Genomic DNA, 25,588 nt, shown 5'->3' with positions numbered 1-25,588 from the left:
GAGTCATCCCACCAAGTCTCCATTATGTTAATCACCTCATACTCCTTTGACTTTGCCAGGGACTTAATTCTTCCTGTTTGTTTCTCAGGCTTCTTGCATTTGTCTGCAAACACCTTAGATAGTTATCTGATTGGCCGACCTTCCCCTTTTTAATGAGTCGTCACCCTCCTCCTCCCCCACTTACCTCAGGGCTTGTGTCACCACCCCCCATGATGAACTTAGTTTAAAGACTCCGCACTAGCTTTACAAGCCTGCCTGCAAAGATGCTCTTTTCTCTCTTAGTTAGATGGATCCTGTCTCTTCCCAGCAATCCTTGTCCCTGAAACAGAATCCCATGATTGAAGAAATCAAAGCCCTCTCTGCGACACCACCTGTGCAACCACACATTTACTTCCACGATTTGATGATCTCTACCTGGACCCCTTCCTTCGACAGGGAGGATGGATGAAAACACCACTCACGCTCCATGTTCCTTGATCTTCGTTCCCAGAGTTGCATAATCTGCAGTGATCTGCTCAAGGTTGTTCTTTGCTGTGTCATTGGTTCCTACATGGAGAAGTAGGAAGGGCTAATAATCTGCAGGTTTGGAGATTTTTGGAAGTCTCTCTGGCACATCCTGGATTCTAGCTCTGGGCAAGCTGCAAACTTCCCGAGATTCCAGGTCTGGACGGCAGATGGATGATTTAGTCCCTCTTAGGAGGGAATCCCTGACCACCACCACCTGTCTTCTTCTCTTAGGGGTGATGGTCATAGAAGCCCCATCCCTAGGACTGTGCATCCCAGGCCTTCCAGTCAGTGGGGTCTTCTGATGCCTTCCCTGAGAGGTCTCCGCCCCAGCATTCACCACTGTAGTGTCCGTGCAGAGAGCCGGAAAGCGGTTGCTTTCCTCCGCCGGCACTGGAGATACCTGAACTGGCTTTCTGCCCCTGGAGGTTACATGCTTCCAATTTTCTTCCTTGTTCTGTGTTGTCCTCACTGGCTGCTCAGCCTGTTGTGCCTGCAGGACTAGATGCTGCCTTCTGTGGAGGAAATCTTCACCTTCTCTGATGGGCTGGAGGGTTTATGTTTGGTCCTCAAGTTCTCTAACCTTTTCTTCCAAGATGGTGACCAGTTTGCACTTGGTACAGATGAAATCCCTTCTGTCTTTCAGGAGGAAAACAGACATGGCACATGCAGTGCAGGTCACAACAGCCGACCTGTTAGTAGACTTGTCACTATCCATTTTCCCTTCTTCGGAGAGTTCCCACAGATGATATTAGTGCTGCCTTGAAGTGCAGAAGAGGAGCAAAAATTAAGACCAATAAATATGGGGCTCGTCCCAAGGCGAACTCCCAGGTGAACTCCCCTGTTAGCAGCCCCCTGTTTGTGGGTCCCAGCTGGTCATGCTCCTGCTGGTCACTAGCCTCTGGTCCCTCCTACCCCAGTGCCCCACATCTCCCACTTCCACTGCCCTTTCTCCCCTCTCCCTGTCTCAGGGCCCTCCTGGCCTCTTCCCAGCTCGTCAGTAGCAGGCTCCAGCCTTGGGGCAGTTTCCACCGTTTTATGAGCTCTAAGCTTCAGCCTTTCCAAGTGCTCTAAGCTGTGAATGGGCCTGAGTTCTGGGAAATCTGCCTCCTGGGCACCAGGGATCCACATTTGGGGGCATTTGACCAAGGGACCCCTGAGCCACAGGCTGCTCCCCAAGCCGCCTTCCTTCTGTTCAACAGAGAGTGAGGCATGGATGGGTCACAGGCAGTTTCACTGCGGTAGGTGGGGTGAGCTCCTTTGCAGTAGGTGACATAACTGAGCATAAGCCAGTCACACCCCATTCGACAAAAGGAGTTTTGCAGCAGCTGCCAGTCGGGTGCCCCAGTCTGTAAATCCTGGGGGCTGGCGATCTGACTGTGATGAGATGTAATCTGTCTGTGGGCAGGGAACTAGGCTCGCCAGTGCCTCCTGGGCAGGGACCAGTGTTAGGAGCCAGAGGAGCGGAGAAACGAGAGGGCGAGGGGGGTGTGGGGAGCGGGGAAAGATCGGGGGTTCCGGTGAGGAAGACCTAGCACTCCCCAGCTCTTCCCATGCACACCCCATCCCGGTGATGGCCCTGAGCCCTGCACCCCGAAGGACAGCCCAAACCCTGGACTCCCGTCACGGCTACGCTCCCACCAGGATTCAGCTACCTCTGTGCTCCCTGCTTTCACTTCCAGCATCAGTCGCTCTAGTTCCTCCATTTTCTCACCCAGGCTCCTTGCACAAATAGCTGCTTGGCTTCGTCCTGTTCCTCGCCCCAGGGGTGCAGTCATTCTGTGCCCAGCCTCGCTGGTCCGGCTGCCCTGATCACTGCCCCTTCTCTTGCTCAGCGTGGTTCCTCTTGCCACTGCCGCAGCTTTTCCGCTTTGATTTTCCCTCCCTCATAGTGTTAAATTGGTGCAGCGATTCCTGGAGCATCTCCCAACTGCCTGCCTCCCGCTAGTCCTGGCAGAGGGCCTGACCCCAGCGCCCAGCTGAGTGGCTGACATGGACCACTCACAGCGCTGACGCCGTCGTTCATGGTTCAGTAAGACCATCTACTGGCTCCCCAAAGGCACATTTCAAACCCTCCTTCCCAAGAATTTCGGAGCTTCGAGTCTGGGGCTCTGCGTCTGACGTGTCTCTAATGGTCTCATAACGTTGGGGATCCCTGTAAATTACAGGGGATCCCTGTAAATTACACCCAGGGATCCCTGTAAATTACATGTTTATCATTAGTCACTTACAGTCTTTTCTCTCTCCCGTTCTCCCTTCTCCGCCTCTCTGCTCATCTTTCCCGCATCTCACTCCCACCCCCCGGTTACCTCTCTCCTTCTCTCCACATCTTCTGCGTCGCTCCCGGCTCTCCCCAGGTACAGGTGAGCAAATCAGTTGTGCGAGGGACATGTTCTGTTACTGGAACCTGTGTCTTTTCTTGAGCAGTGGCCATTGGGCAAACACGCAAGGCCACTGCAGGCAGGGTGTGGGGCCCAGGACGAGCTCCCACTCTGCCCAGGTTTCACCCCCTCCTTCACGCCCTGCTCTGCCCCCCTACCCCATTACACCCTGTTCCAAAGACCCTTGGGCAGTGGGGCTAGCTCTGGGTTCTTCCACTTCCCGCGCCAGGGAGAGGCACAGCCGCTGGCTGGGAGACGGCCGTGGAGCCGAGCAGGCTGCTGCATTGTTGCACTTCCTGGGGGCTCCCCCCACTGCAGTGAGTGCACCACCACCAGTAATTCCCCAGCCTGCCCTGAGCCCCCGGAGGGGACTTGCGGCCCCCACGGTCCGATGGCATGAGATTTGCTCCAAATCGCAGGGCTCTGGGAGGCTGCCACAAACTGCCCTCTGCAAGCACGGCTTGTAGAATCCTAGAATCCCGGGGCTGCCAGGGGCCTCAGGAGGTTGAGTCCAGCCGCCTGCTTACAGCAGGATCAGCCCCAGCTAAATCTTCCCAGCCAGGGCTTTGCCACGCCGGGACTTGATACCATGGCAGAAGAACCCCATGTTTGGGTTCCACAGCCCACCTGAACTCATGTTCTTCAGCTGCGCCGTAGCATTGGAAGAGGCTGTTTACACACTTATCTTATCCATAAAATGGCCCAGAAGCTTCCCCTAGCTTGTCTGCTGTTGGCTGAAATTGCTGAGTGCAGAGTGCAAGGAGCTCTGCCAGTACCTCAAACAGCCACTGGTCAAGATGGGCGTGTTGTGATTCTTTAAATAAGTTCCCTGGTATCGTTTGTTACCCGACTGCACAAGGGCGCGAGCAGCTGCTGCACAACAGGGCAATGTAACATGTGGGTTCCACAGGTACTTGTGCTCAAGGCTTTGAAACTTGCTTCCAGAGGGACCTCGCTGGCTGGCTGGGGTGTTGGGGGAAAGCAGACACAGACGCTGCCAGTGGAGTCATTCACCTATTGGACTTGGTCTTCCTTGAAAACATGGGCGCTATTTGCCCAGTGTGGGTTAGTCTCTAGGTATCTAAATCAGACACTGAGCAGGCTCCCAGAGCGGCCTTCTGCGTGACCGAGCTTCCCCTGGGCAGTCACTGGGCTCTGCCATGAGCAGTCAGCTGTGCGCTGTGTCTCGGGTCCACACAGCCCTGTTAACGCTTATTCCCAGATTTCCTGCAGAAGTTCCCTGGAATAACAAGACCAACACATTTAGGTCCACTGAGGGCCTGTGGCTCTGACAAGCAGCTGACTCCAGGACCCCCTCTCCCCAAAAGCAGGGATCCCCAGGGTCGCTTTCACTGGCTGCTGAAATGCCCACACCCAGCCATCCCGGGGGGCCACAAGCGTTCCCAGCTTGCCAGTCCAGTCTCGCTCTCGGGCCAGCAGTGCCACCGCTCGGCAAAGCTCTGCCTCGCACTTGGAACCTCCCCCCATTGTCACACACCGAGCAGCCTGGTTTCCCTCTCTGGTTACAGTGAGCAAGTGAGACTCTGCTAACCCCTGTGCACAGTAACAGTGGCTGAGTTACTTCCAGCTTCATCCCAGAGCTTTCGTTCCTTGGGTGTCCCCTCGATAACTGGCCCTTTGGCATGGACTCGCTGAGTTTGCTGCCACTGTTCTGCCTTGTACCCCCTCTTCTCGGAGCATCAAATGTAAATAATTGAAGCCCAGACCCCAGCTTGTGCGCCGTTGGCCAGAGACGGTCAGTGCACAGCCGAGGGGATCTTGGTGGTCCTGGACTTGGTTGGTTGAGCGCCCTCATTGCCCCGTGGGTTTGTCCCCACTGGTTCTCTGTCTGCCCGCTCTGTGGTGGTCTCGCTGGGTGATGTCTGCTGGCGAGGAAGTGTCTCCTTGGCCCTTCTGAATAGTCACCTCACATGGCTTGGTGCCGCTGCACCTCCCTACTGCCTCAGCCCTCTCCTTCTGGTGTCTCTGCTGGCTGGATCCTCACAGGAGCGCTTGTGTCCAGGGCTCACAGGCCCCGGGCTGATCTGTTGTCCCCTCCAGCCTGGTTTCTCCTGGGGGTGGTACCTCCACCCTTGTTGCCCCTCATGGCTAGTGGGGTCCTTTGTCCTGTCAGTGCTTGGCCTGGCCTGGCCCCACTGTGCTGGGGTACCCTGTGTGCCAGTGGCAATGGGCCTGAAGCAGAGAGAAGAGACAGCCGGGGGCAACGGTCTCAGTGGTTTCGCGGCCGATCACTGCTCTCTGTTGCTCTGTGGCTCTGCTGGACAGGAAAGCTGTGTCTACACATGCACGCTACTTCGAAGTAGCGGCACTAACTACGAAATAGCACCCGTCGCGGCTACACGCATCGGGCGCTATTTCGAAGTTAACTTTGACGTTAGGCGGCGAGATGTCGAAGTCGCTAACCGCATGAGGGGATCGGAATAGCGCCCTACTTCGACGTTCAACGTCGAAGTAGGGACCGTGTAGACGATCCGCCTCCCGCAACGTCGAAATTGTGGGGTCCTCCATGGCAGCCATCAGCTGCGGGGTTGAGAGACGCTCTCTCTCCAGCCCCTGCGGGGCTCTATGGTCACCGTGGGCAGCAGCCCTTAGCCCAGGGCTTCTGGCTGCTGCTGCTGCAGCAGGGGCTTCATGCTGCATGCACAGGGTCTGCAACTCGTTGTCGGCTCTGTGGATCTTGTGTTGTGTAGTGCAACTGTGTCTGGGAGGGGCCCTTTAAGGGAGCGGCTGGCTGTTGAGTCCGCCCTGTGACCCTGTCTGCAGCTGTGCCTGGCACCCTTATTTCGATGTGTGCTACTTTGGCGTGTAGACGTTCCCTCGCTGCGCCTATTTCGATGTGGTGCTGCGCAACGTCGATGTTGAACATCGACGTTGCCAGCCCTGGAGGACGTGTAGACGTTATTCATCGAAATAGGCTACTTCGATGTAGGCTTCATGTGTAGACGTAGCCGAAATGTGCCATAAACCCCCATTTGCCCCCAGGCTCCTTGAGGCTCCTGGGGAGTGAATCCAGAGCCGGAGAGTCACATCCCCCAAAGCGGGGCCTCAGCGTCCCGCTCTTGACTTGCTTCTTGTGTCGGGCAGGGCGTTGACTTCCCAGAGCTGTAACTGGTTCCCAGCCATTGGGAGCTGTGGAGCTGGCACTTGGGTGGGGCAGCGTCCAGAGCCTCCCTGAGCAGCCCTCTGCATAGGGCCCTATTTGTGGGAGCCGTGTGAAACAAGGCCAGGCAGGGAGTCTGCCTTAGCCCAGGCGCTGCTGGCTGCACTTCCAGCAAGCTGGTCAGTGGCACTGGCCGGAGCTGCCGGCTCCTTGTCACCCAGGTGTTCTGCTCAGAACCGGACACCTGGCAGCTCTCACACTGGGAGGCATTGAGTGATTCGCACCCAGGTCCCCTTCCTCCGTCTTGTGGGTGCCGAGTGCAGCGCCCCTGCTCACAGCAGTAACTGTCCTGCACAGCCCTCGTCTCTGCCTGGAACCCCGGAGGTGCTAACAGGTGCTGCCCTCTCTGGATCACTAGCAAGGGGCCTGCCAGGGTTGTCTCCAGAGGTCTGGGGGGGGTTGTAGCATCACTGAGTCACGCGGCGGAGACCCCAGAGCCATGGATGGGGCCCCAGGGCTGTGAGCTGCTGAGCCTGGAGCTGTGAGTTGCATTGCAGGGGACTTGGAGCCATGCGCCATGCAGGGCGGCTGGAGCTGCTTTTCCTGGGTCAGCTCCCCTGTTATTTTTCGTGACAGTCACAGGTGGGTCCCAGGTGTCTGTGACTTCCTCTTTATTGCCCAGGACCCGGCTGTGACAGCACCTTAACCGTGCATGTGGCTGGGATCTCCTGGGCAGCCTGTGGTGCTCACATCACCACCCACGTGCGTGTCTAACATGCGGTGGCCTTTCTGGAGCAGGGCGCCGCCAGGGGTGATCCCCAGCGCCGCAGACTGTCCTGAATCCAGTACGATGTTAAGTTCCCAAGTGGCCTGGAGCAGCGTGTGTGCCTCCAGCAGTGACCTGGGTCTGGCCCTCCCCACCTCGCTCCATGGTCCGCGGAGGTGCAGGGCAGCCGTAGACTGCCAGGAGGCCAGCCTGAGCTCAGCAGGGAGCAGCCCTCTCTGCCTTGTTCCCCTGATAGGTAAAGTAAGTGCGACTTTGTCCTGCTGATGTCATCTGCCTGCATGCTGAGGTCTGGGGATGGCTGCAACTCTGGCTTGCACCGGGTCTGTGGCTGTCCGAGGTTGGGGCTGCAAATCTCAGGGGCTGAGCTGCCAGCTGCAGACCCTGGAGCTCACGAAGAACGAGGCAACTGCATGGACCAAGTGGACTCTGTCCATGTGGCTGCTGTGCTTCCAGACCAGCTTCCCTGAGTCCTGGTGTCCCCTCACATCTCCCCAGGGAACATGTCAGACCCCAGTGACCTCTCTGGCATCTGCCTGGCTACGGCTGACTGTCCCTGGCTCTGTGCTCCGAGTTGCCTTAGAACAGTGAGAATTTCCCTTTCCAGCGGCCTTGCCCAACTCTGCCCCCTGGGCAGTGACTTCCCTTGGCAGGCAGGTAAAACATCAACGGGCTCATGCTCAGGGTGATGCGCATTCATGGCACTCCACCTGAGCACCGCCAGGATGTCATCAGAGGGCAGGTCTGCAGTGTCTGCTCCATCCTTGCCTGGGCCGCAGGCGCCGGGTGGGGTGGGAGGTTCAGGGTGGGAATGGCTCGCTCTGACCAAAGCCTGGGTGGAGCCTGGCCCCTCGACCTGTGGCGCTGAGTCAAACGGGCGTTTCTTTGTCGCTCTTCCCCCTCCAGCATTCCACCTTGTCGCGCAAGTTTGTGGAGGTGATGTCTGAGTACAACGCCACGCAGTCCGACTACAGGGAGCGCTGCAAAGGGAGGATTCAAAGGCAGCTGGAAATCAGTGAGTAAGACCAGGCTCTGCACTGGCCCCCAGCCTTTCAGAGCTGCTCTGTCCAAGCGCGGGTCGATTAACAGGCATCGAAGCTGCTTCTGGGTTTCAGCGCTTTGTGCGAAGCTCCCTGTCTGCAGATCCCGTGTCCGGGATCCCGTGTGCAGATCCCGTGTGTGTGCGGCAGGCGCGGGTCGCAGCTGCACCATGGGTGTGCGAGACCGCTGGGGCCCTCCGGCAGCTGTGCCCCTGAGGAGGTGAGAGACGTGTGAGCCACTAGAGAGGCGAGGGGGGAGAAGGGATTGCTTTCGCTGGACCAGCTAAGCTGGTAAGAGCCAAGCTTGTGGCTCTGCTTCCAGTCGGGGAACCTCAGTGTCACAGCTGCTGGGCTTATAAGAAGCACACGGGATCTTTTCGGAGGGACAAGGTGTGATGGAGTGGGGAATACCTGTGTGTATGTGAGTGGCTCACAGAGGGTGTGGGGCTCCTGCTGAGGGTAACCTTGATGACCAGGTAACACCTTTGTACTGCAGACAAAGGAGGAGGTGGAGCCTGAGGGGTTTGAATTGGAACTGGGAGTTGGGAAGCAGTGAGTCTGGGCTGGGAGAGAGAGACAAAGGAGGGGGCAAGGCCCCGGCTCTGGGGGCCCCTCGGGGCCTCCCCTCCCCAACATGGATTGGACTGGCTGTCTCTGCCTGCTGCACTGACTCCTCTGTACGATGCTGTGTCCTGTCGGCTAATAAACCTGCTGTTCTCCTGCTAAGTGAGAGACTCTCCTGCCTGCGGACAGGGTGCAGAGCTTGGGGGACCCCAGAACCCCATCACACTGGTGTCAGAAGTGGGATGTTCTGCACCCCAAGGATGGAGCATCCAGCAGTAAGTGACCGGGGCCCCGGAAGAAGTGGGGACTGCGAGACCCAGGTGTGCTGAAGGGCAGTGAGGTGCAGTTCCCCAAGGCGGAGGGGTCTGCGGCCGAACCCAAGCAACTGCGGTCGTGGTTCTCGAGAGGGGGTGCCACACCCGAGCAGGGGTTACTCCTGGGAATCTGTTGGAGTCGGTCCCAGAAGGTGGAGGGGCCGAGGGCCCAACCCCCAGAAAACAAGTGACCCCTGAGGAGGCTGACGCTGAATGAGTTCTTCCCAAGACAGTGTGGTCGTGGTCCTTGAGAGCGGGTGTCACACTGAAGAAGGGGTTCCTCTGAGAGTCTGTTGGAGTCGGTCCCAGAGGGCAGAGGGGCCTACGGCCTAACCCTGGGGAGCTTGTGACTCGCAAGGAGCCTGGCACACTGAAGGGATTCTTCCAGGAATCGTGGGGTGCAGAGGGCATCAGCCTGAAAGCCTGCAACCACGCTGAGCAACTCCGCTGTGAAGTGGCAGCACCTGGAAACCGAATCGAGATTAAAGAAGCTGGACAAGGCAGCGTGGATGTGCAGTGGCGGAGCTGAGGGCTGGGGAGAATCCTGCAGAGGTGAGCCCGGATCCGGGCAGGGAACCCTGGACTGCATGGAGCTCTGAACCGAGTGGCCTGCCACAGCTCAAGGAGGGAAGGAGCGATTCCAACCCATCATCTACTAGTGGCCAAGACAGACCTGCGAAGAGTTTTCCAGGCCTGGGCAGAGGAAGGTGCCTGTGTGTCTGTGCAGGAAAGCAGCTGGTCCACTGGGAATGGCAAGTTGTCTGTGAGAGAAGCTGCTCCACCTTCTGTGTGTGTGTGTGGAGACCAGACGGGAGGCTGGGACAAAGGAGAGAGTGTCTCCCATTGTCTGTCTGTGTTGAACAGCAGCAGCAGCAGCCTGGGGAGAGAGCAAAGCCTGCGTTTGGAAAAGGTGCCAATGAGGAAACTAGCCCATTGTCTGAGGAGGATTCCCCAGCCTGGGGTGGCTGGAGAAGGATCCACCAGAAAAGAGCATTCCAGGTGTGTCTCTGAATCCAGCCATGGGGGCTGGAGCAGAGGGAATGGCTCTGGGATGGGCAGTGGTATCCCTGCTAAGGACACTGGTCCTTGGTGCAAAAAAAGTGCTTCTGCTTCTGGGGAAGTGAATCCTTTGCCTGAGCCTGTGGGGGCTCAAGATGGAGCCAAGATCCCAGAGCTGGATCTGAGGGCAGCTGAAGCCCAGATGGGAAGTGGGCCTACCTCTGTGTCTCTCAGGGGGGATGATGCTTTAACTTGGTCTAATCCAGTTAGTATCATCAGGGAATCCCAGAGACCAGACGATTCTGGTACTTGTTCTTTGCCTGATGCTGAGGTGTTACTGGGAGGGGTGAGAGGACTCTGTCCTACCAGAGTCATCCTCTCGCCAGGACACAAGAACAGACGGGCAATGGAGTTATGCTGAGCGATGAAGATAAAGGAGCTGGTAGCAGAAGGGAGGAAAGGGACCCTGACCTTCTGTCCGGTGGTACTGGCTTTCTGCCTGGAGGGGGATTACATGGGAATCTGCCTGATGGGCCAGAAGTGATCCTGGGTGTAGGTGAAACCCAGGAGCTGGTTGTGGCTCAAGGGAGCAGTGCCCATGTGGAGCCAGACAGGGGTGAGTTGTTGTTTGGGGGAGCTCTTGAGGAAGAGAATTTCCCTGAAACTTTTCCTTACCCGTCTGTGGGGACTGCAGAAAATGGGAGTGAGGTGGAGGAGAGTGAACAGGAAAGGTGCTTGTCTGTAAGCACCAGAGCAACCCTTTGCCTGGGGAGAAGTTTGTTTCAGCTCCTGATGGCCAGGACCTGCCTGAGTGTGAAACCACTGGCTGTGCTCTGGAAGGGTCCAAAGCCGGCAGGGCAAAGGCTTCTCAGTAGTTGGAAGTTGGTCCAAGTAAAGTGAAAACTATCAGGGAGTGTGAGCAGCCCTGTGAGAACCAAGTAAAACAGCTGCACAGTCAGTCTCTGTAGGATACAGGAGAGCGCCAGCAATTCCACATCTCCAGATGGTGAAAACACTTATATTTTCATACTGGATTCGACTTCTGATTCCATAGGGAGGCAGTAGTTGAAGGTGGAAGGACAAAGGAGCTGTGGTCCTGGTGGGCCAGTAAGGAATAAACAGGGATTCCTTCATGTGGATTCTGCGTCTGGGACTCACAAAACAACTCTCAGAAAGCAGTTTGGTTTGCAGATTTCCAGACTGGCAGGAAGGGGGCCGTCTCCCTGAGATCATCAATGGCCCAGCTCTTGTTAGAAGGGAGGGCACAGCCAGAGAGATCAGATTTCCACCCCAGGGGGCAAGGGAGAAGATTAGAACTTGATGGTGCTAAGAAAGGCCTCAGCCATTTATCCCCAAAATACCAGATTCTCAAAGATGTTGCACAAAGGTTGTGGTCTGCCAAAGAGCAACGTAAATGTGCAGTTGCAATGGGTTTGTTCTGTAACTCACGCTGACTGCTGTAACCAAGGGGTGCTGCTACCAAAAGCTGTAGAATTGTACCATGCACTGAATGTTTGGAAAGAGCCATTTGACATGATGACATTGATGTAGAAGCATGAGTTGTATGTTGAAGGAGTCTGTAACTCTGAAATGTCACCGTTGTTCCCTGTAACTAGTCTTGCAACCTGTCACATGCGGAGGAACATTCCAAACCTGTTGTGTGGCATGGAAGGGGAAACTGAGGCACACAACCATTCTGGTGGTCTGGCTAAATGCCAAGGGTGGAAGCATTTGTACCTTCTTTTACGAGACTGTAACTGAATTCCAAACATTGGCCGGAGCATCTGTATGGGCTCTGCCTGCCTGACTTGAGAACGTGGCTGACGGACCGGGGCCGAAGCAGCGAGACCAACCAACCCAAGGGAACTAAAGGGACTTGCCCGGCTGCATCAAATGAAAAGGGCCAAGACCAAGCTCCTGACTTGGAGCCTCCCCCAGCAGGACTATGATGTGGAGGTGGTGCACATCGAGGGGAGAACAGAGGGTACAGCCAATGCCCTGTCACAAGGGGAGAGCCCCGAACTTCCCCAGGTCACCAGTTGAGTGACCCCGCTCAGTTCGGTGTGGAAGGGGGGAGAGATGTGATGGAGTGGGGAATACCTGTGTGTATGTGAGTGGCTCACAGAGGGTGTGGGGCTCCTGCTGAGGGTAACCTTGATGACCAGGTAACACCTTTGTACTGCAGACAAAGGAGGAGGTGGAGCCTGAGGGGTTTGAATTGGAACTGGGAGTTGGGAAGCAGTGAGTCTGGGCTGGGAGAGAGAGACAAAGGAGGGGGCAAGGCCCCGGCTCTGGGGGCCCCTCGGGGCCTCCCCTCCCCAACATGGATTGGACTGGCTGTCTCTGCCTGCTGCACTGACTCCTCTGTACGATGCTGTGTCCTGTCGGCTAATAAACCTGCTGTTCTCCTGCTAAGTGAGAGACTCTCCTGCCTGCGGACAGGGTGCAGAGCTTGGGGGACCCCAGAACCCCATCACACAAGGAAGGAGCACCGCCTTTGTGGAGAGTACGGCACCACTGCCTTGTACACATTGAATATAGATAGTTCACTTGGAGGCACACCCACCTGCACACGCACACACCTACCCACCTGCACGCGCACACACCTACCCACCTGCACGCGCACACGCACACACCTACCCACATGCACATGCGCGCACACCCACCCACACACACGCGCACACCCACCCACACACACACGCACGCACGCCAACACACACACCATCTTGTGGTTGCTTATAGTTAGCAAAGGTTGCTCGCTCCAATCCATTGGGCAGACGTGTGTGCGGAGCTGGGTTCTGTGGGCTCGGGTCAATGCTCCAATGCTGGTGAGACGAGAAGAGTGTGAAGCAGCCAATAGGCAGGTGATACAAGGGTACAAGTGGTATGAAGTAACAGGTGTGAAGAGCAGTACATGAGTCAGTGGCTGTTGGAAAGACAGAGGGTGATACAGGGTGATGCAGCGACACAGTAACACCGAGTTTCCCCTAAAAGACACGGCACTCTCCAGGGTTCCTCCGCAGCCCGAGGCCGGTTTGCTCTTCAGCACGCGGCACAGTTCTGTGGCTCTGCCGCTGAGGACTGGGTTTGCAGGTGCACCTGTGCTGTGTACCACGAACGGCTGCTGTCGGCAGGCGTGGGCTCGCTCTGCCCTCTTCTTTCTCCTCTTCCAGCGCAGGGCGAGAGGCTCCCACTGATGTGCCAAGTGGAGGCGTGCTGGGATCTGGCTAGGTGGGTGCTGTGTCACTCCAGGAGCAGCTCGTCTTTCAGCACGGCAGGCTCTGGCAAGGCCCTCGATGCTGCTGACTTGTGCTGTAGCAGAGTCTGGGGCGGCTGTGCCTGCTGGGTGCCCAGCCTCTGCCAGTCCTGTCAGAGGGCAGGGCAGAGCAGCCTGGGAGGGGAGCTTCAGAGTGCCGAAGAGTGCTGCATTATCGCTGCAGAAGACTGGCAGTGTCTGCAAGGACTGGGTCCTGTGCAGGGCTCAAGCCCAGGTGCCAGGAGACGTCTGCTGCAAGGGCAAGGAGGCAGCCCGTCTCCGGGGCCTAGCTGATCCTTGGCCCCTCTGCAAAGGGGCCAGCTGGTGCCAGGTGTGTGGTCGTGTGTCCAGTGAGGACTGGGCTGAAGCCCCAGACTCCTTCCCAGGGGCCTCCAAATCTGGTGCACCCCCCTTCTCGTTCCCCCTGGCTGTTCCCTTGCTCTCAGCTGCAAATCCCCTGTGTTCACCTGGCACGGTTCCGGCGCTGCGCTCTGTGTTCTCCAGCGTTCCCCCGCTGATGACTTCGGTTGGGTTTTACCTGGTGGCTTAGAGAGGAAAATGCCATTGCCAATCCCACTCCTCCCCACCCTGCCGGAGCGGGCGTTCTCCCACCTGGGGTGTAGGTGGGTCCGTTGGGCCGAGGAAGTGTGGAGCAGGAGGAGGGTGCCGAAGGCGCCTCCCCTTGTAAGTGACGGAGGGAGTCAGAAGAGCTTGTGAAACCTCAGCACACGGTGCGTCCACCCCTCTTCCCAGCCAGTCAGCAGATCCAGTGTGGGGTGTCCCCGTGCAGCAGCTCCTAGTGGCTGGACGTACAGGAGACGATGAACTGAGAGATGGTGAACTGCAAGGAGAGGGGGAAAACTGCTTCGTGGCTCGGCCCCTTGACTCCTCTGCGCTCCTTAGGCAGCACTCCCCCTGCGTGTGGCCGGCCGTCTCGGCAATCACTGGGATGCGCCTTCTTTCTGCGAGGCTGGCGGGGAACGCCGTCCCAGCCGTACTCTGCTCCGCAAGCTGGGGGGCTGCGTGCCGCCTGGCACACGCTGTAATTGCTGCCATGAGTGTTGGAGATAGGTGTGCGGAGGTGTCAATTAATAGCTGCTGAGTTAGCGAGGAGGGAGCCCTTTTCAGCACGGGGCCTGGGTTAGTGGTTCATTTGAGCCTGTTTTTAGGAAGCCACGTTGCTAGGGCTCACTGAGGCTTCTCGTCTGCGTCTAGCCAACATCAGCATCAGGCTGGCATCCTCACCAAAGCTCCCCGCGCTTCCGCACCTCCCCCTCTCTGCAGGCCAGAAGGCATCAATGCTTGTTGGGAGTGTCGGTAAACAACCATTTCTCCGCTCACACGCACAGCCACAAAGAAATCGTCCCAGCCCAGCCGTGCTGGTCAACTGCACAGCTGGACGTCGCCAGGAAAGGGGGCTCTCGAGAGCTCCCCAGCACCGCTCAGCGTGTGTGACGTGACACCATCAATGCTGCCTGGCGCACAGCCGGCCCTTCTGCTGCAGCAGCCAAGTCGGGCAGGAGCGCAGCTGGAGAAGCTTCGGCGGGGCAGCCGTCTCAGCCTGCTTCAGCAAAACCAGCAAGGAGTCCTGTGGCACCTTCAAGACAAACAGATGTATTTGGGCCTAAGCTTTCATGGGTAAAGCCCCCTTAGCTGCCAGCCCGTGAACGCTCGCACCCGCCTCCATTTGCTACTCTTTTAGGTGCCCCAGGGTCCTGGTTGTTCTTCCTCAGAAAGCTGTGACTTTCCTTCAATACCGTGTCATTAAACGGTGTCTGAAACCGCCCCCCCATCATTCCTGCAACGGGGACGTCTCCGTCACCAACCGTCCAAAACCAGACAAGAACAAACTGGATATTCTCAGCTGAAACGACAAAGGCAGTTGGCATTCAGCCCGGAACTCCCGCAAAGGGAGGCAGGCGCTCTCCAGGGAGAGGCATCCTGGCGTGTGGTAGTTCTCCCCACTGAGGGGTTTGCCTCGGGCTCTTAGGTGGGCATCTGTGGAACTAGAAACAATCATCCCGCTTGCTCGTGGCAACTGATTTTAAGATGTGAATGGAGAATGACCCCACCCTCCCTTTCAGCGAGGGATTCTGAGGACAGCATCCGTAACCGTCCAGCTGCACGTGAAGCTGGACACCAGACAGCAGCGGGATTTCTTGCATACTGTGCCAGTGTGCATTCAAGGGGTGCTGAGGATCGTTTCCAATAGGAAAATGGCATGAGGGCTGAGCTCCCAGGACATTTGGATTCACACTGCTGTAGAGCTGGGGCTGAAACATGAGCCTTGCCCTCCAAGCTGGGAAGGGAGAAGTTTTTCACTGGCCCAAGCAAGAGGTTCAGGGTTTTATTTCTGTGTGTGGCTCCAGAGCTGCTGTCAGACTTGCTGCTTCACTCGGGCAGAGTGGAAACCCGCCAGGACCCAAAGAACGTAACCAAGTCCGACCCCATTCAGGGTGGCTGTCAGAAGCTCAGCGGGAGCAGCTGAGCCGAAGGGCAGGCTCCCCTCCCCCGGATGTACATGGTGCAGGGCTGGGAAAGCTCCTGGAGCCCAGCGTGAGGGCGCGTGGAAGGGTCTGAATTGCCAGGTCCCAGGTAGGAGGAGCAGGAGGTGCGGAGGGTGAGTTTGGGGTTTAGAACATGAGGGGAATGAGACTCGGCCTTTCCAGAAACACTGGCCAAGCTTCCTTTTAACCAGCAAAGCAAGTGAGTTTGGCAGTGACTCCAGCTTCGTCCTGCCCTAGAAACTGGAGCACTCAGTCCAACCGGCTGCTCTCTGCTGTCGACATCTGCAGCAGATGCCTGTTCCATCGGTTCCTGGCCTCGCCCCTCACTCTTTGCGGGGAAGAGGCTGGTGGGCAGGTACAGAAATAGCTCAGCCGCAGCGAGGGCGGAGGAGTTCGGTGCCCTGGATGGGCTTTTCCGTTCGCCTGGCGAAGTAGCTCTGTCTCAGTGCCATCACGCCAGGGGCATCGCAGCAAGTCGTGGCCTGCACGAAGCCCGGCGGCATTCCCATTGCAGGCGGGGGCTGTGGCTCATGTCATGGGGGTGTTTTCAGTGCAACGTGCTGTCGGGGAACCAAGCTTCTGAGGAGCAGCACATCGCTGCCTCTGGACTCCTGCCTTCGTGCGCCGCCCTCCCGACACGCGCAGGCCTCTGTTGTTGTGTCCTGCCAGCACTGACTCGACCTCCAGGGACACCTTCTCCTGGTTGTCCTTTTGGCTGATCAGGCCCAGCTTGGGGTGTGGGGGGACGGTTGCCCCCAGTCGCTTTGACTTGCCAGGGCAGTGCAGCTCTGGCTGCACGTGGCTGGGAGGGAGTCGGGTGGGGCAGTGCTGTGGTCCTGGTGGCACTGAGGGACAAATGCCCTAGGCCCTGCCCCTTCTACCACTGGCCCCACCCCTTCGAGGATGTGGAGCTGCCCTCCCACCCAACCTTGCAGTGATTTTAAGGGCACTTTGGGCCTCCCCAGCAACGGGGTTGCCTGCTGACAGAGGGGACCAGAGCCCCTGGCAGGGGAAAGCCTGACCAGCTGGTGGGAGGCAGGACCAGGCTGGGAGCCAGAGGGCACCAGGAGCCACACTCAGGCAGAGGAGTGAGGCAGTGCTGGAATAAAGTCTGGATACTGTATGTGAAGCAACACAGGTTTATTACAACCAGGTGGCAGAGTGATTCTGAACTTGGTTGAGTTTCAGAATGCACTGACAGGCATCAAGTCGTGACTGGTTCTGTAGAGATCTCATAGGCAGAGGAAAGGACAGGAGCAGACAGTAAGGAAATGAGCAGAATCCATGAGCAATCCATGTGAACGAACAAGCAATCTGGGAGTTACAGAGTCTCCGTGCGCAGTTTACAGAACATTTTATCTACAAACAAGTCCTTTGAAGAGCGCAGTCCCCAACACCGGTGTATAACGTGATACCTCGTCTGCGACATGCTGATGCACAGAGCAGTGATGTCTCGTCTGGCGTCCTGTTGTAATCTTGGACATCACGGACATGATCGTTCGTGTTAGCTCTACAGAATCAGAGCACGTGGGCAATGCAGGATCAAAGCAGATCATGTCAGTCGCCCTTAACTATAGTCCAATTCCCCTCCCCGCAGGGTCCCTTCCTGGAATGGGGCTGCCTAGGGAGCTATTTACACCAGCTGGGACGCCCTCCCCAGATGCTGGGGGGTGGCACTTACCAGACTCCATTTTGGAACAGGGGTTCTTAGCAAATATCATGGCCTACTTCAAAATTTTATCCTGTAGGCAGTACGGGGAGACCAGCAGCTGCTGTCGGGGGCCAGGCCCCAGAGAAAGCAGCACACACTCCCCCAGCTTGCTCTACCCCATTTCACGGCATGCAGGGGCAGGCGACCCCGCAGCACTCTCACTAAGGCTCTTGGCTCTGGGGGGCCACGGCACCTGGCTCAGAGCCTGGCATGGCTCTCCCTGCATTGCCTTCGTGCCCCAGCCCCTCACCAAGGAGCCTGTCACGTGGGGGCAGCTCTCCAGCCTAGCACACCCAGGAGGTAGGGCCTGCCTCCTGCCTGAGGGCAGTGAGAAGAGCTGAGCCTGCCCCAGCATGGTGCAGCCGGGGCAGCTGTGGGCAGAGGCGCCCGTGCAGATCCGGTGCTGATGGAGGCGATGTGCATCCCTGCTGCTCTGCATCCCCCCCCCCGGGCAAGGCAGGGAGGCGCAGACTACAGCCTGCCCATCGTCTCCCGGGGAGACGCTGCAGAGGCTTCAGCTAACTCAGCTTCCCCAGGGCTGGCCCCTGCAACTCTGCGGGCACCTGCCCTGTGTGCACCATTGCGTAGGCACAGATGTGCCCTTGGGCTCCCCGGCCAGGCAAGCCTGTGTGTGTGCAGCGAGTGGCCGTGGCGGGGTTCGGACTTCCCCATCCTCTGGCTGATGTTGCACGCGGGGCACGGGGGAGTTGCTGTGCTGTGGCACGCCCACACGAGCGTGAACTCAGCAGGGTGGTGCGGGGCGGCAGAGCCCAGCTCCCACGGCCCGAGGCTAGCTTTCCCTGCTCGCTGGGTGACTCTTGGGCAAGGGGGAAGCTCCTTGCTCTGTCAGACCTAAGGGGTCTTCGTGCTAGGCCAGACGGCGACTTGGGAACTGTTCTCGGGCTCCTGGCAGGCCTTGGCTTGCTTTGCCTTCCAGCAGCCCCTGTGCTTCCCTGGCCAGAGCACATCCTGTCTGCTCCTGGTTCGTGCTGCTCCACAGGCACAAAGCAGACCTGGCCCAGAGGGGTTGTGTTGCACGTCAGCAGGTAGCTGCTCTGTGTCTGATTTTGCCACTGCTGTTGGGGTGTGGTTATGGATTTTGTACCCATGCAGGGCTTTGCATGTGTCTAGATCACAGCTGGGTGGAGCAGGGCAGGGGCTTCTGGGCCGTGCCTACCTGTCTTCCACCCTCCCGATTCCTGCCTGCTCTGTGTGTTGGAACGAAGTCTGGACACTGTGTATGAAGCAAGCAGGAGGGTTTATTCCACACAGCGGTGGTGGAGTGCCCCTCAGGACTCACTGGAGCACTGCCAGACAATAGATTGCAATTGATTACATAGATTATTGATGGGTGGCAGGAAAGCTACGGCAAGGGTGTTACCTGAGCCTGGATAGGTTCTAGCAGCAAGACGAAATGAGCACAATAAGCCAATAGTCTAAACAGGTTACAGACTATCCCTACCCATTGCTTATGGAGCATTTTATCTGTAGTACCAGTGGTTTTCCTTAACAAGTGACTTAAACAAAGCAGCTGTGCAATAACATCTGTGTGTCTGATGGGCTGAATGACACGTCTAACAAGAGCACTAATGCCGGGGTGCTTATCTAGAAGATTAAAGCAGAAGAGACAGTAATGGCACAGAGCAATAACACATTTGCTTTGAGTACCAGCCTGGGCTAGCACATGGGCTGGGGCTGTATCCTGGCTCTCACTTGCACAGCATCTTCTTGGAATGTGGTTGCCAGGGCAACTGTCCCTCCCTCCAAACTCCAAGGCCCTGTCGGAGTTGGGACGACCTTCCCTGGTTGTGTAGGTGAGATGGGCACAGGGGCCAACCGGGGTGGCCTTCCACTTTTGGTAACTGGCTTTCTGAGCTGTAGGCTTAGAGGCCCGCTCCAGACTTTGGGATCGAATAGGAGGTCTTTAGCAGAATACCAGAACCTGCCTCAGAAATTTCCATCCTACACTCTTCACTGCAGCTGGGCGGACCACGACCAGCGAGGAGCTGGAGGACATGCTGGAGAGTGGGAACCCGGCCATCTTCTCCTCTGGGGTGAGTGTACGGGTCCCTCTGGCTTTGACCTCAGGCCTCGGTTCCGCTTGGAGGCCAGTTCTGAGCACAGCACCTGTGTGCAGAGCCCCACCCCACAGCTGGGCATGCGCTGCAGGCCCTGCCTGTGCTGGGCAGTCTGTGCCCAGCTTGTTGCCTGTACTGCCTGGCAGCGCCGACTAGAGCATGCTGGGAAATCCAGGGCCAGGGGATGCACACCTAGCCACAAGCAGGGCAGTGCACAGCGGGGTCCCGTGCGCCCACAGGAGGAGAGAGGGGCACTGGCTATCTCCAGCATGCCTGGCGGGTCCTGGCCGCCCTGAGCACCAGCGCTCCCGGCCGCCGGGGGCAGGCTGTGCTTCTCGCAGGACAGCCCAGCATCACCCTGCCTGAAGCTGGCGTGCAGCGCACAGCCCGGCTCGCATGGCCTCTTCACGCCTCACTGCCACCGCCTCTCCCGGCCTCGCCCCGGGGCGCCCGCTGCAGCACTGCGGGCAGCTCTCTGTTCTCCAGGCCCACGTGCACCCAGCCGGCAATGTGCTCTGGCTGAGCTGGGCCTGTGCGCGTCTCGGCCCCCTGGCCAGCGGCCTATCCCAGCTCGTCCACTGCCAACCCAGTGCACTGGGAGGCTGTGCCCAGGGGGGCCGAGCTCACAAGCCTTCCCCCACCGCCCTGCAGATCATCATGGATTCCACCATCACGAAGCAGGCGCTGAACGAGATTGAGACGCGGCACAGCGAGATCATTAAGCTGGAGAACAGCATCCGGGAGCTGCACGACATGTTCATGGACATGGCTATGCTGGTGGAGAGCCAGGTGGGTGGGGCAGGGCAGGGCAGGGCAGGGCAGGGTCTCGCCCGCTCCATGCTGCTTCCCAGACCGCTGCTGGGCACAAGAGCAGGGCCTGGCCGGAGACATGTCCTGTCTGCTCCTGGGGCTGTGGGCATGGCACTGCTCCTGCAAGCACCCTGCCCTCCTGGGCGGATGCCGGGGGGAGGGGCTGGGATCTCAGCACCACTGCAAGCAGGCACCTGCTGCTGACTTCTGCAGTCACAGCTCCTGCTTCTGTTTCAGGTGCCTAAGGCAGCATCCCCTCCCGCATTGTCCGAGTGAGCCTGTGCTCCACCATGGCGTCAGAGCCTGCCTGTGGGGGCCGGGAGGCAGGGCCTGAGGGGAGAGGGCATAGGGCCGCAGAACGGGTAGACCTTGGTGTGGTGCTGTGTGTGGGCAGGGAAGTGGCCACCTCGCAGGGACCTGGTGCTTCCTGGAGTCCCGGTCACTGGGTTTTAACCCCCTGGCTCTGGGTCCCAGTCCAGACCCTGGGAGCACAGAGGGAGGTGCCCCGGGGTAGGCCCCAAGCGTGCCGTCCTGTGGGGGTCCCACAAGTGTAAGTCCTGTGAGCACATAGCACTGGGCGTCTCTCGGAGGCCCTTTCCTGACCCTCTTCTTGCCTGACATGCTGCCGCCGGGCGCTTGGATGAGCGTCTCACCAGCAGGTAACGTGAACGCCTGGTGTGGGCCGGACGTCTGCATGCGTGCGTCTGCATGGCCTGTGCGTCCTTCCTGCGTGCATGTGGCCCCTGCCCCTGCCACAGCCCCAGCCAGCAGGCACCTGGCTGGCATGGGGCAGGCTGGAATGCTGAACAGTCCCTCCTGCTGCCCCGGGACTGCAGCACGTGGGTACACGCGCTCAGGCTGCAGGGCAGCTCCATGCGGGAGAGGTGCTGTTGCAGTCAGGCAGCTTCTGGAGCAGCACAGCCATGGAGGAGGTGCCTGGCCCCAGAACTGTGGAGGTGTCCCCTTGCCAGCCTGCTCACCCCTTCCCGAGCTGTCCAGAACATCTCAGACCTAGCTGCCCACGGCCACCAGGCTGTGAGCTGGTGCCTGGCGCTGCAGGAGTCTCTCTGCCCTGGAGCTGATCCAGCCTTTCCCTTCCCTGGCTCCGAGGTCGCGGGTGGCTGGTTGCAGCTGGCCCCCCCGTGGTGCGAGCTGCACACAGCCTAGGAGCGCTCTGGGCCGAGGGTGGGGCCTTGTTCCAGGGGGAGCATCACAGTGTGCTGAGTTCCCCTGCTTTGACTGGGCACCAGATCTGAGAGCAGAGATGCCCACAGCCCCAGGGCCAGTCCCAAGCTGTATCCCACCCGCAGCAGGACGGGCCCAGCTGGTGCCACCGTGGCAGCATTCCGTGCACCCAGGGGGAGAGCCAGGAATCCCCCAGTACCACAGTCACAGACGCTGCTCGCCAAGGAAGTGACCCCGGGGCAAACGGGTAGCCAGGGCTGTCTCGCTAGGGCAGGACAGCCCAGCAGCCCTGGGTGTCCTGCCCACCAGGGCTTGGCCTGCTGTCCCCACGGGGCTGCACGCCTGCTGGGGCCGGTGCAGGGGGGGGGCGCGGCCTTGCTGGACAGGGCCTGGCACGCGCGTGCCCGAGGCTTTCCCACAGCACGTGTCACACTCGCACTGCCTGGGGCAATGCTGCCCCGCTCCCCAGGGGGAGCCGAGTGGCTTGTGGCTGCTCGCTTTGTGCTGGGCGCAGGGCAGAGCTGGGGGCAATCCCAGCTGCTGGGAACACGTCACTGGGACTAGCCACTGCGCCTGGTGGGTTCCTGACCTCAGCAGCTGTCAGCACAGTCAGGCAGGGTGGGCCTTGGGGCCGGTACAAGGCAGCTGGGGGCACATGTAATACAGGGGTGTCCAGCAGCTGGGGGGGAGGGGCTGAAGGATGGGTGAGGAGGGCAGGGGGCATATCTGGTGGGGGGGGCAGGGCTGAGGAGCTGGTGTGCCAGGGAAGCGGGGGGGGGGGTGTATATAGCACGTGAGGGGGTATCTGAGGGGCTGTGTGGTAGGAGGGCAGTGAGGGGTACACAGTGTGGGGGGTAGGGGATGTGTAAAGGGCAGGGAGGGGCTCTGAGAACAACAGGGCTCTGCAAATGGGGGGAGGGGAGGGAGGGGCTCCAAGGACAGCAGGGCTCTGAGGATGGGGGTGGGGGGCTCCGAGGACAGCAGGGCTCTGAGGATGGGGGAAGGGGGGGCTCTGAGGATGGGGGAAGGGAGGGAGGGGCTCTGAGGATGGGGGTGGGGGGCTCCGAGGACAGCAGGGCTCTGAGGATGAGGGAAGCGGGGGCTCTGAGGATGGGGGAAGGGGGGGCTCTGAGGGGAGGGGCTCTGAGGATGGGGGTGGGGGGCTCCGAGGACAGCAGGGCTCTGAGGATGGGGGAAGGGAGGGAGGGGCTCTGAGGATGGGGGTGGGGGGCTCCGAGGACAGCAGGGCTCTGAGGATGAGGGAAGCGGGGGCTCTGAGGATGGGGGAAGGGGGGGCTCTGAGGGGAGGGGCTCTGAGGATGGGGGTGGGGGGCTCCGAGGACAGCAGGGCTCTGAGGATGGGGGAAGGGAGGGAGGGGCTCTGAGGATGGGGGTGGGGGGCTCCGAGGACAGCAGGGCTCTGAGGATGGGGGAAGGGGGGGCTCTGAGGGCGGGGGGACTCTGAGGATGAGGGAAGCGGGGGCTCTGAGGATGGGGGAAGGGGGGGCTCTGAGGGGAGGGGCTCTGAGGATGGGGGTGGGGGGCTCCGAGGACAGCAGGGCTCTGAGGATGGGGGAAGGGGGGGCTCCGAGGATGGGGGTGGGGGGCTCTGAGGATGGGGGAAGGGGGGGCTCTGAGGGGAGGGGCTCTGAGGATGGGGGTGGGGGGCTCTGAGGATGGGGGAAGCGGGGGCTCTGAGGATGTAAGGGGCTCCTGGAGCAGCAGTGTCCGAGGCGAGGACCAGCAGAGCCAGCAGCCGGGCTACCGGCACGGCAGCAGTGCCCACTGCACAACCCCGGCGCCACCCCCGCTGACGGCACAGGGCCCAGGCCAGGAACGGAGCTGGGGCCATGTCGCTCTCCGGCCCCCTCCGCCACCGCCCCTTTGCTCGCCCTCGCAGACCGTGACGCCTCTCACCGGCCGCGTGACCCAACGGTGCCCCCTGCTCCAAGGCGCAGGCCAGGCTGGGGTTGCATGGCCCCAGCGGAGGGAGCAGAGTGCCCCCTGCAAGGGTGGGCTCTGGGCAGCCGCGCGAGCATGAGAAGCGGGATCCTGCTGGGGGCTTTTGTCCATGCATGGCTGTAGCTGTTGTGCTGGTCTCTCTGTGCGGTGGTGGCTCCAGGCAGTCTGGGGTGGTGGCCCTGAACCTTGGTGCCAAACGCCAGAGTTCTCCTGGGCGCGTTCCTCGGTGTGGCTCTTGAGATGCCCCCCGCAGCCCTAGGCCCACAGGCCAGTCCCAGGCAGGGAAAGCAACCTCTGCAGCTGCCCACAGCCGGAGTCCCTGCCAGCCCTGCTGAGCTGCGTGGCCAGGAACTGGTGCAACATGGCCACTTGTCTGCCAAGGGACTGGCTCAGGGCTGACCACTTGGGGAACAACCAGCCGGACACCCCTTTCCGGAGTTGGGCACCTGAGGGCTCTGCAGGTGCCTGGCCACAGGGCAAGGACAGGGCGCCAAGAGCCCCATGCAGCAGCTGGGTGTGGGGACTCCCACCAGCCTGGCACTACTGGCCTCCCCTTGGCTCAGACCCAGCCCTGCGCCAGGGCCCCAGTGCCAGGCAAGGTGCAGCAGACAGCAGGAGACAAGGGCAGCTCACACATTCTCTCTCTCTCTCTCTCTCTCCCCGTGCAGGGGGAGCGGTGACCAAGGGGGAGTCTTGTGCCAGGCAGGGCCCTGGCGTGGGCTGCAGATGGTGCAGCATGAGAGCCAGCAGGTAAGGGGAGCAGCCAGGGGCTAGGTGCCTGCAACTCACACGTCCGTCGGTCTGTCCTCACTGTCTGTGTTCTCTGGTGTGCGTGTGCGTGTGTGTGTTTGTGTTCTGGGCATCGGTGTGTCTGTGTGCTCTGGTGTGTGTGTGTGTGTTGTGGCTGTCGGTGTGTCTGTCTGTGTGCTCTGGGGTGTGTGTGTGTGTTGTGGCTGTCGGTGTGTCTGTCTGTGTGCTCTGGGTGTGTGTGTGTGTTCTGGCCGTCGGTGTGTCTGTCTGTGTGCTCTGGTGTGTGTGTGTGTGTACTCTGGCCGTCGGGGTGTGTGTGTGTGTGTGTGTGTGTGCGTGCGTGCGTGTGTGCGCGCGTGCTGGCCGTTGGTGTGGCTGTGTGTGTGCTCTGGTGTGTGTGTGTGTGCATGTGTGTGTGTTGTGGCTGTCGGTGTGTCTGTCCATGTGCTCTGGGTGTGTGTGTGTGTGTGTTCTGGCCGTCGGTGTGTCTGTCTGTGTGCTCTGGGGTGTGTGTGTGTTCTGGCTTTCGGTGTGTCTGTCTGTGTGCTCTGGCCGTCGGGGGGGGTGCGTGTGTGTGCGCGTGCGCGCACGCTCTGGTGTGTGTGTGTGTGTGTGTGTGCGCGCGCTCTGGCCGTCGGTGTGTCTGTCTGTGTGCTCTGGTGTGTGTGTGTGTCTGTGTGCTCTGGCCGTCGGGGGGTGTGTGTGTGTGTGTATGTGTGTGTGCGCGCACGTGTGCGTGCGTGCTGGCCGTCGGTGTGTCTGTCTGTGTGCTCTGGTGTGTGGGTGTGTGTGCGCTCTGGCCGTCGGGGGGTGTGTGTGTGCTCTGGTGTGTGTGTGTGTGTGTGTGTGCGCTCTGGCCGTCGGGGGTGTGTGTGTGTGCGCGCGCTCTGGCTGTCGGGGGTGTGTGTGTGTGTGCGTGTGTGTGCGCTCTGGCCGTCGGGGGGGGGGTGTGTGTGCTCTGGTGTATGTGTGTGTGTGTGCGTGCGTCCGTGCGTGCGCGCTGGCCGTCGGTCTGTCTGTCTGTGTGCTCTGGCCGTCGGCGTGTCTGTCTGTCTCCGTGCTGCGCAGGGTGAGATGATTGACCGCATTGAGTACAACGTTGAGCACTCGGTTGACTACGTAGAACGGGCCGTGTCCGATACCAAGAAGGCTGTTAAGTACCAGAGCAAAGCCAGGCGGGTGAGTCGCAGCTGCAGCGGGTGGCCATGGGGCTGCAGTCACTCTCCACTGTCCCGGGGATGGGGCCAGGCCACCCTCTGCTGGGTACCACACAGCTGGGCCCCTACAGCTCCTTCTCCCAGGGCCCGACCTGCTCCCCATCCCTTGGCACAGGTGCTCCACAGGGGCAGGGCGCACAGCCCCCAGGCAGCTGCAGGGGGGGGGCGGTGGAGGGCTGGAGAGGAGACCCCGGAGGGCGTCTCACCGGCAGTTATTGTTACCCCAAGTGCCACGAGCAGGGAGGGGCTCCCCAGTGCAGCTCAGCTCAGAGCCAAGAGGCGTCAGGGCAGGGCTGGACCCTGAGTCTCGGGACACCTCTCCACAGTCTCACCCCCGGCGGGGCAGCAGGCGCGGAGCCCCGAGCCACGTGGGCCAGATCAGGCAAGCGGGGCTGGATCCAGCCT

At 59.8% G+C, this 25,588-nt stretch overlaps 1 protein-coding gene across 2 annotated transcripts in view; it reads left to right on the top strand.

The window, feature by feature from the left end:
• STX1A (syntaxin 1A) overlaps window positions 1-25,588 on the top strand; it is a 248,055-nt gene that overhangs the window by 220,656 nt on the left and 1,811 nt on the right. Inside the window, exons 6-9 of one of the 2 annotated variants that reach the window (XR_012648198.1) lie at window positions 7,697-7,805; window positions 19,162-19,235; window positions 19,911-20,048; window positions 23,885-25,145. Coding sequence is in view for 1 of the 2 variants with exons in the window: in XM_075014093.1 (XP_074870194.1) it covers window positions 7,697-7,805; window positions 19,162-19,235; window positions 19,911-20,048; window positions 25,035-25,145 (432 nt within the window). In the remaining variant the exon portion in view is untranslated. The remainder of the gene's footprint in view (window positions 1-7,696; window positions 7,806-19,161; window positions 19,236-19,910; window positions 20,049-23,884; window positions 25,146-25,588) is intronic. The other variant, XM_075014093.1, reaches the window with a different exon arrangement.

The sequence above is a fragment of the Carettochelys insculpta genome, chromosome 19 (assembly GCF_033958435.1).
Source record: "Carettochelys insculpta isolate YL-2023 chromosome 19, ASM3395843v1, whole genome shotgun sequence".
Classification (NCBI taxonomy): Eukaryota; Metazoa; Chordata; order Testudines; family Carettochelyidae; genus Carettochelys; species Carettochelys insculpta.
This window is presented reverse-complemented; position numbering and strand designations above follow the sequence as displayed.